Genomic DNA, 17320 nt, shown 5'->3' with positions numbered 1-17320 from the left:
GTACAGTTTTTTAATTTAATGTTACTGAAACAACAATAATAAAAAAATTTATCTGATCGAGAAAAAAATCGCTAGCTCCGGGACGTCGGGCTAGCGATATTGCAAGCCCTGTATCTGATTGAGGAATCACTCATCTTTGGAAAAGAGAGTTTATTACAGAGAAATGTCTCTTTCCAAAATAAAAACTATACTATACGCTTCTTCTGGGCTATATTCTCAGCAGCATATTAAACATATCAGGTCCCCATAAGGAGAATCAGCCTAGGCAGAGTAGTCGAACGCAGATCCACTGAGCTCTCAACACAGACAGCATCGTCAGAAGAAAAGTTGATAAAATAAATAAAAACAATTTGTATTGTTCGATACATATGCATACCGAACCAAAAGCACTGTATCAAACGGTTCAATATCGATACGAGTATTGTTGCACCCCTAATTTTTAGTATTACAACTGCACTCCTGCCAACTTCAGCTTTATCAGCTCACACAGTAAGTATGAACAATTATTGGTAAAACAAAGCTCAATCGGATATTTGACAAAAGCCCATCTATAGCTGATCCAGTTTACTACACAATAAATCAGCAGCAGTGTATGAGTTGCCAGAAGGAGATAATGCATCAATAAAAAAAGCTGGAAGTGTACAGGATACAAAGTAATAGTGCACTCAACTCCAGATCTGTGAAGATGGACAGAGTGCCCGGTTTTTACTGGCGATGACTTCTCTTTTTTTGCTGCATATTTGTTATAGAGGACGTTAACAGAAAAGTAATGGAGGGTTGGCTGCCTTAGAAATATAGAATGCTTCCGAGTTTCACAGTGAGGAGCAGAGTTTGTTTACTTAAGACTGGTATCGGATCAGAAATGAATAGTTGAATCAGTGCATCCCAACATGTCAGTTCAACAATAACATTAGACATAATAATACGAAATATTACACACTTAGGTTCAAGTTGTTTTTATTCGCTTCAGTTTTAAATATTGTAGATGACATACTGTCATGAAAACCGCTCGGGCTCTAACAGATGCATCTCCCACATAGTTTTAGTTGACTATATTAAGCTTGGAAATTTGTGTAAACTACTTCAATTTATCACTAACATTACCATGAATAATGTATAACTGCTAACATCATGCAACCACAGTTGAAACACAAAAGAACCTAAACTTCAATGCACAGTAAGGGCTTGAGACACACAAATGACAGACTGCACCCACCAGACATTACACCTGAGCCCCTCTACAGCAGCATAGCATCATAAAGTGACCGGGAAAAACTACCTACTGGGAACAGAGTGGTCCAGTCTGAGAGTGAGCACTAGCTGTGATGCGCAGGCAGAAACCAGGCTGGGATAACAAGAGGAAATTGAAATGTCACTACAAATCAAAAGCACTTCAAGGAGAAGGGTCCAATTTAAGCTCACGCTGACAGCTACTTTCAGAGTAAATTCATTCCATTCGGATGTCATGTTTAGATGGATTGCAAAGGCTCCACTGGGGGGTGGAGGGAGGACAATCCAAAATGGAGTTTGGAAAACACAAAGTTTATATTTTATAATACAGAGATACCCTGCCTCTCGCCCTATGACAGCTGGGATAGGCTCCAGCGCCCCCCGCGACCCTGAAAAGGATAAGCGGAAGCGAATGGATGGATGGAATACAGAGATAGAGTCCACTATACTGCTTAAAAGACTGGGGAAAGCAAAGCCTTGACCAGGACCCAGACATCACTGAGCTAATGTGGTCCAAACACTACTGAATAAACAAGGTGAACTTTGCATGGAAAAGTGCATTTAACTGTGACCCCAATTAACAGGAGCAGTGAAGCCTGGCCTTACAGAAAATATGTGGTTGACTTTTGTATGATCAGTCATGCAGACAAGCATTGTGCTGAATTTCAGACTTGGCAAGTAAACAACAGGCTAATCAAATATGAAGGTTCACCACATACACTGTCCAAAACACCACGCTGTTATCATCTCAGCTTCTTAAGATGTTATCAGAAAGCATTCCCAAAACAGGACAAGGGCACAGCCGTTAGCTATTACCCTGAATGACCCGCTTTTGAAAATGTCATCCAATCAGATAAGTGGGGCATGTGGTTTGAGAGTACAAGTGAAAAGGTCTCCTTTATAGCAACTACTTGTCTGACAAGGTGCAGTTTAGTCAACTTTCTTACCTCTTTTCCACAATTTCCAGTGTGAGGTGCAACAGTTCCCTCTTGCTCTTCTCTCTTCTTTTGATCATCTCTAAGATGGTGACAGCTCGACTCAAGTCCCTGCGCAGCTTCAGCATCTTCTCATATGAGGCCTCATCATTCTTTCGATTCTGAAAACAGAGCAGTGATGATTCAGTGTCAGAAATCTCAATTCCAATATTTTGCTTGTGAATACTGTATCAATACAGAAGCGTAGCTGCAATAGACAAAAGGTGATTAATCACAATGTTACTGCAATAGTCAGCAAATCACACAATCTAAAAAAAATCTTTTTTAAACAGCAAAATAATGTCATATTGTGAGTTAAATATTGTGATAATCTCATTCCGTGAGGTGTCTGGTGGATGTCACCTTAAATTAGTTTCCATTTTAACTGAAAATCTTTAAAAAGGTTAAGGTATGGAAATATTCAACTGCTCATCTTTCATCTTAGGGGAACACTACTGTAGGGACAAAATATTTATCTGCCTCATCTGAACCACTTTAAAGCCAATATGTTTGGACTAGGGGTGCAACGATATTCGTATCGATATTGAACCGTTCGATACAGTGCTTTCGGTTCGGTACGCATATGTATCGAACAATACAACATTTGTAATTTATTTTATCAATTTTCCTTCTGACGATGCTGTCTGTGTTGAGCGCTCAGTGAATCTGTGTTCGACTACTCCGCCTAGGCTGCACTGTCGAGCGCAGATCCACTGAGCGCTCAACACAGACAGCATAGTCAGAAGGAAGAGTGCAGGGCAAGCTAGCGAGACAGAAGTTAAGCTCTCCTTGCAACAGGCAAATTGAACCTCATTCAGATCTGGCGTTTGGAATTATTTTGATTTTCATGTGACGTATGACCCTAAAGGTAAGCGAGTCATGGACTAAAGTAAAACAGTATGTTGAATGTGCCATGCAATGCTCAATTACATTGGTGTGAACTAGTGTGTTAGCGCAGTTAGCTCGTTAACGTGTTGGCCGTCTAGCCCCACGCACGGAGCGATCGGCGGTAGCTCGTTAACGGAGATTTGCCGTGTTGTGGCGTTAAGGTCATTTCAACGAGATTAACCTGAAAGCACTAGTGGGAACACAACGAATATGACTGCACATTTACGCCGACATCATCCTAGTGCAAAGACAAGTGGAAGCAGACAAAAAAAAGCAAGCATGCTACTAACTTTAGCCGAGTCATTTAGACAGCTGTTAGCACATGATTCTCCTTATGCTGCTGAGAATATAGCCCAGAAGAAGCGGATAGTATAGCTTTTATTTTGGAAAGAGACATTTCTCTGTAATAAACTCTCTTTTCCAAAGATGAGTGATTCCTCAATCAGATACAGGGCTTGCAATATCGCTAGCCCGACGTCCTGGAGCTAGCGATTTTTTCAGTCGGGCTACCAAAATCTATCTCTTCCCTGCCCGTCGGGCTATTGTAGGAAAAATATATGTCAATGCTTTTGCATTCTTTCGGAAATGTAGCTGGGTAATTATGTCATTGGCATCGGTGAGCCACTGTCAATATGTGACATATTGAAGTCGCGTTTGAATTTGCGCTTGTTTTTTTGCTTTCACTTTGCAATCACGTGAACTGTGTATAGAGAGCGACAGCACTGATCTGTGAGTGATGATAATTTGTGCACCAATTCCTCTGACATCGTCTTATTAATCGTTAGCTTACTATGCAAACATGACAAGTGAAATCTCCCGCAGCAAGCTTAAACATGTGAGAGGTTGATCGTGCAGAGAATCGCTGAGCTTATGTGAGTGCGTGTGTAAAAGCAGCAGTATATATATTTTAGTTCTGCTGAGCCAAATAAGACAGGTCAGGGTGAAGAAGTGACAGCCAAAGAAAAGCTTACCACAAAACGGAGAAGTTATGACAAATCAGACTATAAGGCAAAAAGAAAGTGCAGCTTTATGGTTTCATGGACAAAATAATTTCTGTGGCTGCGATATGACGAGCTATATAACCAGGGCTGCACATAAGTGGTCCGCAGGTGCGCATTCGCTGTCAAAATAAAAAACACGCACAAGGGTTAGGGTTAAATTTAAAAACTGTACTTTTGAGTTAAAATATATATTTATAATTTTAATAAATGACAAATTAAAAAGGCATGAACATTTTTTTTGTATCGAAAAAATATCGAACCGTGACACCAAAGTATCGAACCGAACCGTGAATTTTGTGTATCGTTGCACCCCTAGTTTGGACCATACCAAAACCCATGGAAACTGCTTATATAATTACGTTGGTAAAAAGATAATACAAGGGTTCTAGGTTTTTATCTTCAAAAGTTGGATTGGTGAAGCCCCAGTAGAAATGTAGGTCAGCATAATTTATGTCCTTTAATTTGCCTTTATCTTACTCATTTTTGGCTAGAAAGTCCTACCTTCCTAGTTTGCATCTTCTCTGTCCGTCGGCGAAAGGCCACATAAGGGTCGCAGGTGCTAGAGCCATCCCTCTTCTCCTGCTTGACGCTGGGGATGAGGCAGCCACCCTTGCTGGTTTTCCTCTTCCGGCTCCAGTAGTCAAAGACCTCCTTGATCAGTTCATCGTCCTCCTTCAGCAGCAGTTTGGCTTCCTGTAGACTGACAAGCTACAGAGCAACACAGGCCAGACCAAGTTAGTGTAATGGCCTGAGCCACATCATTCTGGAAATAATTATTACACATAGTTGAGCACTTAAGTCCAGCTGGTTTAAACAAGCAGTCACTATGAACACACCAAGACACAACAAAACAAAGGCTTTAGATTTTAAGCAGTCACGCTGCCTTCAGGCACATCACATAAACTCATATTTTGTCTTTTTCAATGTCATGTGAAGTGCTTATTCGTCAATAAATAGTAACTTTTAAAGAAACCACTGACAAAGAGAATAACAGGCCTCTCAAATGACTAAAATACAAGTTAAACATAATGGAGTAATGCAAAAAGTGACTCAGAGTGTACATTTTATTCAGTGTAAAGTGAATAAAAAGACTGTGTGCATGCAAAGCAATACTTTCCCCACACAGGGTTACATATACCTGCTGTCCACTGCCTTTTTCCAGCCGGTCTATCATTTCTTCAAACTGCAGAGCAGTGATTTCCATTTTCTTCTTCAGCTTATTCACAAACGTCTCATCCTCTGAATCTAGGTCATAGTCTGGCTGCTCTGTATCCAAACTAAAAGCTGTGGGAAAAAAAGAAAAAGAAAAAAAAGAGCTGGTTACTGGAGAGACAGATGCAGCCAAGAAAATATTTCAAAGACATTGCAGGAATGAGGCTGCTGAACTAAACAAAACATCACTTTTCTGAACAATACCAGCAGAGGCTGCAGTGTGTATCAAATTGATGAATCAATATTAGATAACTATGACACATTTCAGTCAGCAAAGCCTGGGCTTACAATACAGAGACTTTATAATTCACCATCATTTTGTATTTAGCAACAGTGCCTTTCAAGCAATGTCAATAACACAACCCATAGGATATGAACTGCTGAAGCCTTTATCTTCAGCCAACTGCAGCCGAACTATGCTCAAAACATAAACAGCATTTTATCATAACAAAGCGCTGTGCTTCAGTTTAGTTGTGTGCTTTCACCCATTCAATAAGGCAACACTTTAGGACAAATATGAGATGTGAATGTAATCTACCATTTGAACATAAATATTGCCCCTGGCTTTGTATTTTTTTGGCCCTGCCAATCTGACATTGAGATTCTGCAGAAAATAAATTCAAAGTGGCTGTCACTACTGTGGCCCTCGGGTGAAAAAATAAGATGTTTACTGAACAGCCACTATCAGAGCCACTGTAATCAACACATTAACCTGTCAAAGCCAGTGGCATTTGGAAAAGCTTGCAGTGTTACCCTCACCGCCCCTACATTTAAAATGTTAAGATGACTGCCAAATTATGGTGAAAGTATCTGCAACAGCAGTCTCAAAGTTTGACATTTCACTAATGCGAACACAGGACATTTCATGGCTACAGTAAATGCCAAACAACAAGACTTAATCTTAAAGTTTTCTTAAGAAAAAAAAGCAACAACTATGTGTGTCAATATTATGTCCACATGAAAAAGCACTAACTTTCAGAAAACCGTCCAGAAAACAAAACATACAATATAAATACACATCTCTTAGAAAAGCGCTTCTAATTACTCACAGGTTTCTCATCAAAACCACAAACACTAAAATCTCTCAATCAGCAGGACAAACACCCTGAAGCCATCCGGTGCAGCCAAACGGCAACATCACCACATGCTCACAGACCACTAACACAGCTAAGAAGATAATCCACTTGCACGCAGCCTGCTACTCACGCTGTATGTGAATAAGCTGCTTTGGCATTTTGAACTCCCCGGGGTAGAGGGACTCGTAGTGCGTGATGTTGCACTCCGCCTCGGGGACGGGGATAACCATGTTGTCCCGCTTCTCGCCATATACCTGCTGCGCTGAGATGGCCCGCTGGAGATGGTGCTCCTGAAAGAGAGAAAGAAGCTGCTGTTTAGAAAAAAATGTAAAGACTTCTGCAGTGATCAGTATCTTGATTTGTCAAGAGACATTTGTACACAAAGAATTATTTAAAAAAAAGGAAAAAAAAGACTCCGGATTGTTTCTTAAACCATCTTGTTTACAAGTTGACAAACTAAAAAAAATCTTTTAATTACTTCAATACTCATTTTACACATCACCCCCCCCATTTCATTCTGTTGTGCATCTGCATGTACGTACAACAGTGTGTAATGGAAACAATGACAATGAGTGATTTAGTTAAGACCAAAAGTTGTTTCATTATGAGGTGCATGATATCGTTTCGCTGTGCTTGCACAGGACTAATAACCATAAGCAGTCCAGATGTTAAAGAACGCCAAGTGCTTAAAGTATTGTACTTAACAGGATAATAAATGTGATCTGTGGCGTCAGACCTCTCACATTAAAGAGATTACAGCCTAAACCTCTCACTGGACGAGCTCCAGAGGAAGGTCTGCGAGGACAGAGCTGTGAAATGTTTCATGTACATAACATCGAGAATCCGTATGTAAAACCAAAGGATGCACGTCAGGAGTGGCTGATATTAGCCTTTTTCTGCAAATGTCTTAGGCTGGCCAATGTTTATGGTCTGGCTGGCTTTCATCAGTATATTGGCAAATAAGATGGCAGCGGCTGATGTTTATCTATTGTGTTGGCTCAATTTTGCGCTGCCTAAATGTTGTTTTCATTCTGGAGATTTCTTTAGTTCCCTGGCACAGAAGAAATAATACAAAAAACACTGGCATTGCTTATTGCTCTGACTGATTGGTTTAAAACATCTGTCACACTGTGAAATACAGAATTATGAAATTCTGAGCCAATGCAGATGTTTGAAATATTTTGACTGATAGTAGACTGAGGTACTGTTTACATCTTGTGCCAGAAAAAAAAAATCTATACTCAAATTTACACCCAAAATTAACCAGGATTTAGTTTAGTTTTTGTCTTCCTTGAAATCAACACCAGGATAGTAATGTTTTCTTAGTTGGGCTTCATTTAGTGAAGCATAAACGCCATTGTTGGTTATCAAACAGCAATAGATACCACAAGAACAATCACAGACTTCTGTTAAATAAGGAACCCCAGACTCAGCTTTGTAAATCCAGCCTTTCGTATACCTGTTTAAGAGGCAGGAAACCCCCTGCAAACCAGTTTAAAGTCTACAATCCTTTTATCACACTAACCTTTGAATGAAATAAACACAGAAACAAAACAGAAATTTACACTTAACATATAAACATCAGCTACTGCAATCTTATTTGTCAGTGCAAAGCATGATGGCAGTTGTTCAAATACAAAATGTTCCAAAACAGGAAAGGCCTGCTACATGAATGGTCATCTCTCCATCCCTTGTGAAACCCTCACTGGCTTCATATGGTGCTGCCAACATTTCCTCTTCCTCTAGGGTGTATTCATCATCAAAAGTCAGGGACAAACATGTCAGCCGCTGGGTCAAAATAAAAATCGCACTCGTTTGAACATCCTGCACCTCCTGGGTGTGAATCCTCTCCAGTTCCCTTCGCTCATTATCTTTCAGTGTTTGTGTGGCATTTCTTAGCTGTCATTTTAAACCTAATCTCAATTCATTTGTCTAGGCTTGTCTGACAGGCAAAGCATAATATTTATCATAGTTTGTTATGTCTATATAATGTATGCCAACACAGTAATGATGTCTCAGAGAAATGAGTCATCAGCAGGAGAACAGTGTAGGAGTATCAGCAAGTGCACTGCCATGTCAATGAGTTTGGAAAGGTGAGCTTCACAGTCAGCCGAGTTGGACTTTGTAGCATGTGCTTTGTGGCAAACACCTCTTTTTGAGGACCCCTCAGGTAACCCCACTATCACTCACAACAATGACTCATTATTATTTACTGCATCTCTCAGGTGGAACAAATGGAGAGAGAAGAAAAAAGTTTACAGATATTCTGTTGCCTATGTTGAGCCAGTGGATCATATTAAAATACCTGCAAAGTTTCTTCAGCAGCAAATCTGGTACTCCAACTTGGCAGCAGAAGCATAAACGTGGGCAAATGACTCAGACTGTTTGACTCTTGAACTCAGCAAGTACAAAATGTTTTCATATTACACAACTGATAGTTACCTGAAATATATGTTGTTTGGAAGAATCCCACAAAAACATGAATCTTTTTCCCCCTGTATAAAACAGTGTCTTAATTTTCCAAACAGCATACTGCTCCTCGTAGGGCTGTGCGATATGACCAAAATCTCATATCCCGATATAAGAATTCTATCATCCCGATAACGATATAAATCACAAAAATGTAACATTTTCTGTAAATTCTGTGAATCTCGGGCAGCTCGACTTGCAGGAAGTGTTTCCAGCTGCGCGTCATGTAGCTGGAGTCGAGTGTTTTAACCGATGCATGAAACGATACATTTTTAGACATAAGTTGTAACGGCTGCCGTTTTCTTTGTGAGTATTTATTACACGGCGTGCTGCGGGGAAAAGCCTGTTCTAACGTTTGAGTCTAAGGTTTATTTTTTAGCACCTGACGGCTCTTTTTTAATTCTCATCTGTAAATAATCTTCAAAATAAACTGAATCACATGAAAGAGCAAAGTCTCAACAGGATCTTGAGCTTTATTGTGAAAGGTTTATGTGGAAAATAAACAAGCAGACACACGGTGGTTTTACCGTTGTTGTTGCTAACCACAACGCATAAAAACAGGCGCTTGTCCGTCCGTAGTGTGGTTATTAAAATATAAGAGAAAGAAAGAACTGTAATAAATTAATATAGCCACTACAGTGACCATTAAAACGATGAAAAAAATATTGCCGTAAAGAGTTTATTTTGCGACACCCCGAAACAAACGATAGCGTAAAATGAAACGATAGACGTTTTTATATCGTCATCCGATATATATCGTTGTATCGAACGGCCCTAGCTCCTCGGAGTTCAGAATCAGTGTTATTACTAAATGACAGGAGTTTAAGCAAAGCTCTCGCTTATGCACTGGCATTAAGATCTGCATGAAAGACACTGCAACTTACTAGCACTGCACGCTCACTCTGTAGCACACAATATCTGTAGGCCTTTTATTTGTGGTTGATGCAACAGACGGCCAATCAAGTCAAACCAACTCAAGATCCGTCTTGCTCTAACAAGTATTTTAACAGAGCTCCTACTCATTTTACACTTCACACACGTTTTCTCAACTACAGTTTATTGGCTAGAATCTGAAATGTGGGTCAATGTTAAGAGATACCAACTGCGCCTGGCAAATATGACCACAAACAAGCATTCCCTGACAACGACTCAGTTTTATACACTTCCACACTTGCATGGGTGTCTGAACTGCCTTAAATAAAAATTCAAAGCCACGAGGAGCTCTGCATGGACTAACAGGGGAACCATATCAGAGCTGTGAACTGGCATCAAAGGACACAGCATGTGCCCAGAGCTGAACCATCTGCCCCTTGTAAACCCATCAAGCACAGTCTACGCCAAGAAAAACATCTTATTGTGTCAACTGCGAAAGTGTTCACCACTGAGGATTTTAGACATCATCCACAACATCCTAAATCCCAGCATTTCCTGCTTGCCGCAGGCTCTAAAAGAGCACAAGAGAGAAATACACAACTTTTTACCAAGCACTAACTTAACCACAATCTAAAGCTTGAATAGCACTCTCAACCAAGACTCAATTTGGCACGGTTACACAAATTGAAGGGTCAGGACAAAAACAAAGAACCAGATTTGGCTGCGACTGCGAGCGTGAGCAGGCTGGGCAGGCACACTTATTAAAAATTTCACACAGCCATGTTCACTGCCCACAAACACAACTTCCTGCATATTAGCCAACAGCTCTGTGTCATTGTACATTTAAAAAGTCCTTCCTGGGTTAAACCCAAACTGCAGAAGCTGTGGTTCTCTGAGCTCAGAGACTTAAAACGTTAAAAGTTACGCTTTGCACGCACATTTACATGAGACTTCTCATATCTAAATTAAAAGCATAGTTTAAGTCTTTGAAACACCAGCCTGTATTGATAATTACAAGCAAAAATTGAAGCACAATGATGCAAGAAATCAAACCACTCCAAACTAGTATTCAACTGAAATACATTTCTTACAAAATGTACTTAACTGTTGTCTGCACTGTTACTCAGCAACTGTTACAGCTCAGAGAGTACTGCTTATCAAAGCGTTGTCTACTGACATGGCATGAGCTTATGTAAACTACATGTTTGACTGGCACAGTGAAGGATGCGTTTGCTCATAAAACCGCCACAAAGACACTGCCCTCTCTGAACCCTACCGTCTGACATGCTGATGAACCCAGGAGCTTTGTGAGATAAGGAACCTGCATAAAGCGTGCACGTAAGGTGCCAATTAAACCTGAGCCTGGCCCAGACCTGCCTTTGCGAGCTTCTATAAAGGATATTGGTTCGGCAGGTTGCAGCAGGCAGCCCTGAGCCTTCTCTGACCTAAAGATATCCTGATCTTTCACAGCTGTGATCCTCACAAGCATGGTTCACAGCCTGGGATTTCCTCTGCAGAGGAGTTGAGAGTGTCGGATAAAAGGATTTTGTGAATGGCACATGAGAACAAGTGAACCAGGTTATTACGGGACCCACAGCAAAAGCCTGTGTTAGCCAAACTTTCAAGTTGATGTGCCATTATGCTGTTTGAACTTTCAACAGTTTTTGGATGCTGAAAATTACTTGTCCCTATGGTCTTGCTTCCAAAAAAGTAAAAATAAGAAACTGGGACTTTAAGTAAATTAAATTTTATGCTTTTTCTTATATCCTGCTTTGTACAATCAAGTTACAATGATGAAATGAGCATATTACAAAAAGCTAAAGGTTCAAATGATGAGTTTAGCATATTTACCAGTATCATACAAGGCCTGAAGCTCAGCCTTCACACTTATCTGAACACAATTTCTTTTCTGGCTCTGCATGATGTCAGTGAAAGCAGATCTCTCTCATATGGTCAAATCAGGGAACCAGCTTAGGGTGAGCACAGCGGCCACTCCCAACTTCAGGTCAATCCTTTTGTTTGTAAGATGCAGCCAATAAGAAGAAAGCTGGCTTAAATTTAGAGGAGCTTGCACAGTTTGCAGGCTGCAAAGAATTAGTTTGAGCAGTGGATCATGCAAAGCTACTCTAATAGCTAATTAGTAGGCTTACTGTTCATTTTATAAGAATATGATGATTCATGATCATGTATTAGCACACTATGCTTTGTAATGTATGCATTTGACTTATTTTGGTACAGACAACGTTTTTGGTCTTGTGACACATCTAGTGCAAAGTGGGCACAAATAGTGAAAACAACTGGATACAAAGTAGCTTCTAACGGCTTTCCACCCGAGAAAACACAATCTAATATTGAACCTAGAGCTGGGCGATAGAACGATAACGATATGTATCGCGATATAACTTTTACTCGATAGAGAAATTAAGCTATCGCGATAGACCTCGCCGCTCTTGTCCTCAAAAAAAAAAAAAAAAAAAAAAAAAAGGTCAGCCAATCCAAATTAAGTAGCGCAGAGCCGAACCAATCACAGCCGCAGCGTCACGTCGCGTGACTTGTTACGTACAGCACAAGTGCCAAGCCGCACGTGTGTTTGTTTGGGAAGCAGCCAGCGGGTAATGGAGCCAGCGCATAATGGAGGACATGAGTGTGCCGACTAGAAAAGTCAACCGAGCGTGACCGAAGAGTAAACAGATGATGGTTCCAATGCCGGAGAGATTGTCGAACGGAAGAGCCATAGAAGTTCCGTAGTGGGAAGGTATTTCGGCTATTTCAAGTCTGACAAAAAACAGAGTAGCGTGCACTGTAAATGTGCCGAAAGCAAGTCTGGAAATACAATAAACTGGTGCATGCGTCACACTGTGCGCCACGTTATTGTTTCGGTGAAATGAATTTCTACAATACTGTTACTGTTAATTCTACTCTCTGCAGTGTTTAAATGCTTACAAATACACACAGTTACTGTCCCTCCACACATACGACTCGGTTCTGCTTCTATGCCCCAGCTTTGTTTACTTTTTCCCCACCGAGGCTTCTAGACTTCTGATTGGCCAACATTTCTGCACGGTTAGGAATCTAGCGCCACCTGCTGCTTTGGCATGTTCATAGCAGCGTTTTCCTTCATTTCTGCCTTTATGTGTGGACGGGATTATTTTTTAAAACGAAAAATCTCAGTTTTCAAAAATACCCGTGTACATGTGGACGTAGCCTCAGTCTCTGACTGGAAGCGCTAATTCGTCATTCGGCTTTTGTCAGACTAAAGTAACTGTTAAAACTGTTTGAAAAGCTAAGCTATACAACAAGGAGAGATTGAGAATTTCCTTTTAGTTCTCAGTTTATTTGATATTGACAAAAGTTAGTCAGTTTTGTCTGTTCTTCTGTAAAACAAACTAAGATTTATTTTTAGAATTAATACTTTGTTTCTAAGTGGAATTGACAATTTAGTCTGTTTTGTTTGTTCTATTTTGAAACTTAAACGCTTTAGCGGCTGCCTTGTGCGTAGTTTGCAATATTTGCCTTTATTTATCTGAAAAAGTCTCATGTTCCTTAAGTACATCTACCCTGTTGAACTTATTATGGGAAATAAATATTTAAAAACAAGCTGCTGATTATTTCACATTTTACTTATGAGCAACGGCACATTTAAATCTTACAAATATAGTTATTTGGCTTATATCGTGATAGATATCGTTATCGCCTGAAATGAAAAAAACATATCATGATATGAAAAAATCTCATATCGCCCAGCTCTAATTGAACCTCAGATTCTCTTGTTCTTCCCACACAAAATGTTCTGGGACTCAGTGGCAGTTATGCTTTCTGTCACGGTCACAGATGCAGATCGAGGAGAGACAAATGAAAATCTATTTTTCACAGCACCACGCGTTCCCTCCATTAAATGTTCCCAAGAAAAAATAGATGACTCCAATAAAAGTTGCCATGGCAACAAAAGTGTGGCCTCCAGCAGGTGTTTTCAGCTCAACATGCCCAGAGGAAGGCGAGGAAGTGAGGGTGGTGCATTTCAGCAAATCCAAGAACACATATTGTGTAAAATCCACAAGTACTGCTAGTTTTCCACAGATGAGAAAAAGTGATTTATGTTGAACAACACTCAAAATTCAGTGGAGAAACAATGTCGCTCAATATCAACCCTCACAAAACATCACGCAGGTGCATAAGTACTATATGATTAGTATGGGAGAGGGGGACGTCCTTTCAATTTAAAGCTAAAGTGGTCACGAATGCAAGCCCCCTCTAAAGTATTAACATTTTAAATTTAATAAAGGTTAACTTGACACATGCCCATACCTAATACTTGTTAAATGACCCTGTAGTCGAGCTGTAATATGGTAGCTTTATGGACGTAGTGTGCACCAGACATCATTTTTGTCCATTTGGTTTTTTTGAAGGAGATCCACACGGAGCATTTTGGTGGCTGTGTTTTGTTTGGCTTTACATGTTTCTCCTGTTTGCACAGAAGCATCCAATTTCACTGTGCCACACATTTTAGTAACACTACCAGAAATCAGTGATAATTCTAGAAATCACTCAATTTAAGACCGTTAGTCGATTAAACAAACTGTTCAATACTTTGTGTGTTAATAAATACACACAAAGAGAAATCATGACTGCAAACAGTGTGAAGGATAGATGTAGCTTCCAGGACTGAAAAGCGTATACCTGACAGCCAGCAGGGGGCGACTTCTCTAGGTGAATAAGGACATTACTGTTACAGATGGGAAAACTAGCCTCAACTCCCTTCCCCTCCATCAGTAAACCATTTCCTGCTGACTTAGCATCATACTAAATAAAACATTGAGACAATTCTGTAAATTATAATTAAAGACAGGAGGATTTACTGGCTGACGTATTGTGAATCATAAATTGTGGCGTCGCAGGGACAAAGTCCACCTCTAAAGCATTTTAATTTTGTAGTCAAAAACGTGGTTTACAGATTTACCTTTTAACTTCCCCAGACGTTATGGAACAATTCAATGTGAGTGTAAAGGTAACAGCCACTGGAACACACAAACTATTTACACTATGCAGGACATGGTGCAAGCAAAGATGTCCTGTTGCATTGCAAAAATAGATTGTGTCAGAAGTTAATTGTTTGCCAGAGGTTTGAAGGTTTAAATGCTGATGAAATTAGTCCCTTGATTATATTATAACAACAACAACAAAAACTTCCACCTGATTTAGATTCTGGTTACACTTGCAAGCTAAAATTATGAATTAAAGAGACAAAGTGATGCACATGCATTGTGACGCAACAAACACTCACAAACTGTGCCTGCTGGTAAGTTAGAACAACATAACTCTCAGCCAACATTTGGGTATTTAGTCAATGCAACAACACCCCACTGTTCCTGGACAGGATGTGGGTCAGGGAGCTAAGCCACGCACAGGCTTGGAGTAAAACTGTCCTCTTTATCTCTTCTGTCACACTGTTATGCAATTTCTGCTGTGTATGTGCACAGCAGGTTGAGGAGGGTATGAAAGCAGGATTTCAACTTGCTTTACATCCCATCTGTGGATCATGTTTGTGTCTGCTGAGGCATCTCAGGTGGTGTATAAAAGTGAATTAGAAAAAGTCAGTGGGGCCGACCAGATGAGCAGGTAATGCATGAGCAACTTAAACTTTGTGTACTATCAGAAAAACAGCTTTCATTTCAGGTATAAACTCTAAATGAAAGGCTTTGTGGTCAAAACATATAGACCAATCTGTCTACAGGCAAATGCAAATTTGTGTATTTGGATATAATTTGAATATGTGTAATCTCAAAACACGTGAGTAAAAGCAGAACAATATACTATAGTGTTAAAAAACAAAAATCCGACTAATACCACAGTACAGACATCTCAGTGGGCCAAACTCATGCAATTATGAAGGATTCAAGTAATAAATTAGTTGCAATAAGACACTTTCATAAGAGTAATTTAAGCCCAATTTTCAGAAACATAACTGAAATTCTCTATCGTCACCGTTTTCTTGCCATCGACGCTTCTAACCAATAAGATACTTGGAATATGGCTCCAGAAAAGAAGACTACATCCACGTGCTGCACTACACGAATGAAACTTCCCCATGAATGGCACCGTCATGGCTACACCATGCATGTCGTAACACAGTTTACAGGAACTGAACCACGTATATGTGAAGAGGAGTGCCGTTATTAATCATAAAGCAGAGCTCTGGGACATATTTTTAAACTCCGCGTTCTCCGCGAAACAGGCAGCACACATGGCAGGGCTGTGGCTGTCAACACGAGGCGCCTAGCTGTCAACCGGGGCTGAAGGCTCAGTGTCTCCCCCTGGCATTCGCTAACGAAAAGTACACCACGTCCAAGGCCTATCCCGCTCGCCTTTACCAACGAGAAAGTCAACAAAATGGTGGAACAGATAGAGGTCACGTGACTTCTTTGTGCATTCAGGTACTGCTTAAAAGGAAATAAACGGACACAACACGGCTTACCAATAAAATATCACAATATTGCAACCTTACACAGCCACTCGTGGTGAAACGGGTTAGTAGAATTCAGTTTTCATCGAGCTCTATCGTGCGCACGAAAGAGAAAATATGGCGGCCATTTTGCACAAGCTTGCGCAGGCAACATAGCGGCGCCTCGCGCTATGAAAATGCCGCCAAAGATCCACCGCCAGTCGGGCAGCAATAAAATAACATACCGATTCCTCCTCTTTTTCCATCCCCGTTGGCATCTGCGGTACTGCCCGGTTGATTGAGGCATATTCGTGCAGGTCCGGCAAATCCTCGCAGCGGAAGACGGGCAGGGGCTTACTAGCATCCAGTGCCCGTGCCCGAAACGACAATTTACTCATTTTTATAATAAAAGATGCAGCATAAATCTATTCGATCTGCTAGGAATAACAGCAGGTCTGCCTCGAGTTCTCATGGATGAATCTGTGACGGTCTCTGAGAGTCAGCCGGTCGATTGAGGGCGGGCTTGGGTCCGTAGCAGCGCGAACAGAGCCGGGCAGGCCCGGGTCTCGATCGCTCTCTGTCGGTCTCTTTCTCTCGTAGGCACCGCTGTTCCTCCCTGGTTCAATACGCCATTGCCAACATGGCGGACATTACAAACTCATGCAGCTCACCGCTCGCTCCAAGCGGCCCAACCCCCTCGATCATACAAACAGCCATTCCCACGCAGTTTCGCACGCGTGCGCGCTCGCGAGACCCTTGGGGTACGAGAAAAGGGAGGAAGGAGGGGCTGAATCGACAGCGGGGAAAAAAAAAAAAAACAACAACGCTGGATGCTGATGATGGGATGTGAACTTCCTAGGCTCGGGGTGTTCTCATGCTGTTATACGACAGGCTGATGCTGACGTAAGAAAATACATATATTTTACATCTTCAAAAAAAAAAAGTATATATAGATATTGTTTTTAAAAAATGTAAAAAGGACGTAACTCATTCATTATGCCGCCACATATAGACAGATCGTATTAAGGACTGACACACCACCCTAACTCAGAGGTTTCACGGGTGTTTTCTAACACAGCAAGGACGCAATTCTTCAAACTTGTATCGTGTGTTAAAAATATTATGAACAACCAGAACATGCTGTATCAATTAGTGAAT

The 17320-nt window shown here is 40.7% G+C and overlaps 1 protein-coding gene across 3 annotated transcripts in view; it reads right to left on the bottom strand.

Annotated features, from left to right (window-relative positions):
* LOC146567103 (enhancer of polycomb homolog 1-like) overlaps positions 1–17320 on the bottom strand; it is a 41901-nt gene that overhangs the window by 16614 nt on the left and 7967 nt on the right. Inside the window, exons 1-5 of one of the 3 annotated variants that reach the window (XM_085286707.1) lie at positions 16408–16898; positions 6512–6671; positions 5232–5377; positions 4595–4801; positions 2178–2326 (exon numbers count right to left, since the gene is read on the bottom strand). In XM_085286707.1, coding sequence (XP_085142833.1) covers positions 2178–2326; positions 4595–4801; positions 5232–5377; positions 6512–6671; positions 16408–16560 — 815 coding nt within the window. In that variant the 5' untranslated portion in view covers positions 16561–16898. Of the gene's footprint in view, positions 1–2177; positions 2327–4594; positions 4802–5231; positions 5378–6511; positions 6672–16407; positions 16899–17320 lie in introns of those variants that run through there. The other 2 variants (XM_085286706.1, XM_085286708.1) reach the window with 2 other exon arrangements.

The sequence above is a fragment of the Mchenga conophoros genome, linkage group LG9, assembly GCF_057382185.1.
Source record: "Mchenga conophoros isolate Kocher_MC1m ecotype Shallow Benthic linkage group LG9, M_conophoros_male_GT1.1, whole genome shotgun sequence".
In the NCBI taxonomy this organism is placed as follows: Eukaryota; Metazoa; Chordata; class Actinopteri; order Cichliformes; family Cichlidae; genus Mchenga; species Mchenga conophoros.
The sequence above is the reverse complement of the archived record's forward strand: the minus strand, read 5'-3'. Positions and strand labels throughout refer to the sequence as shown.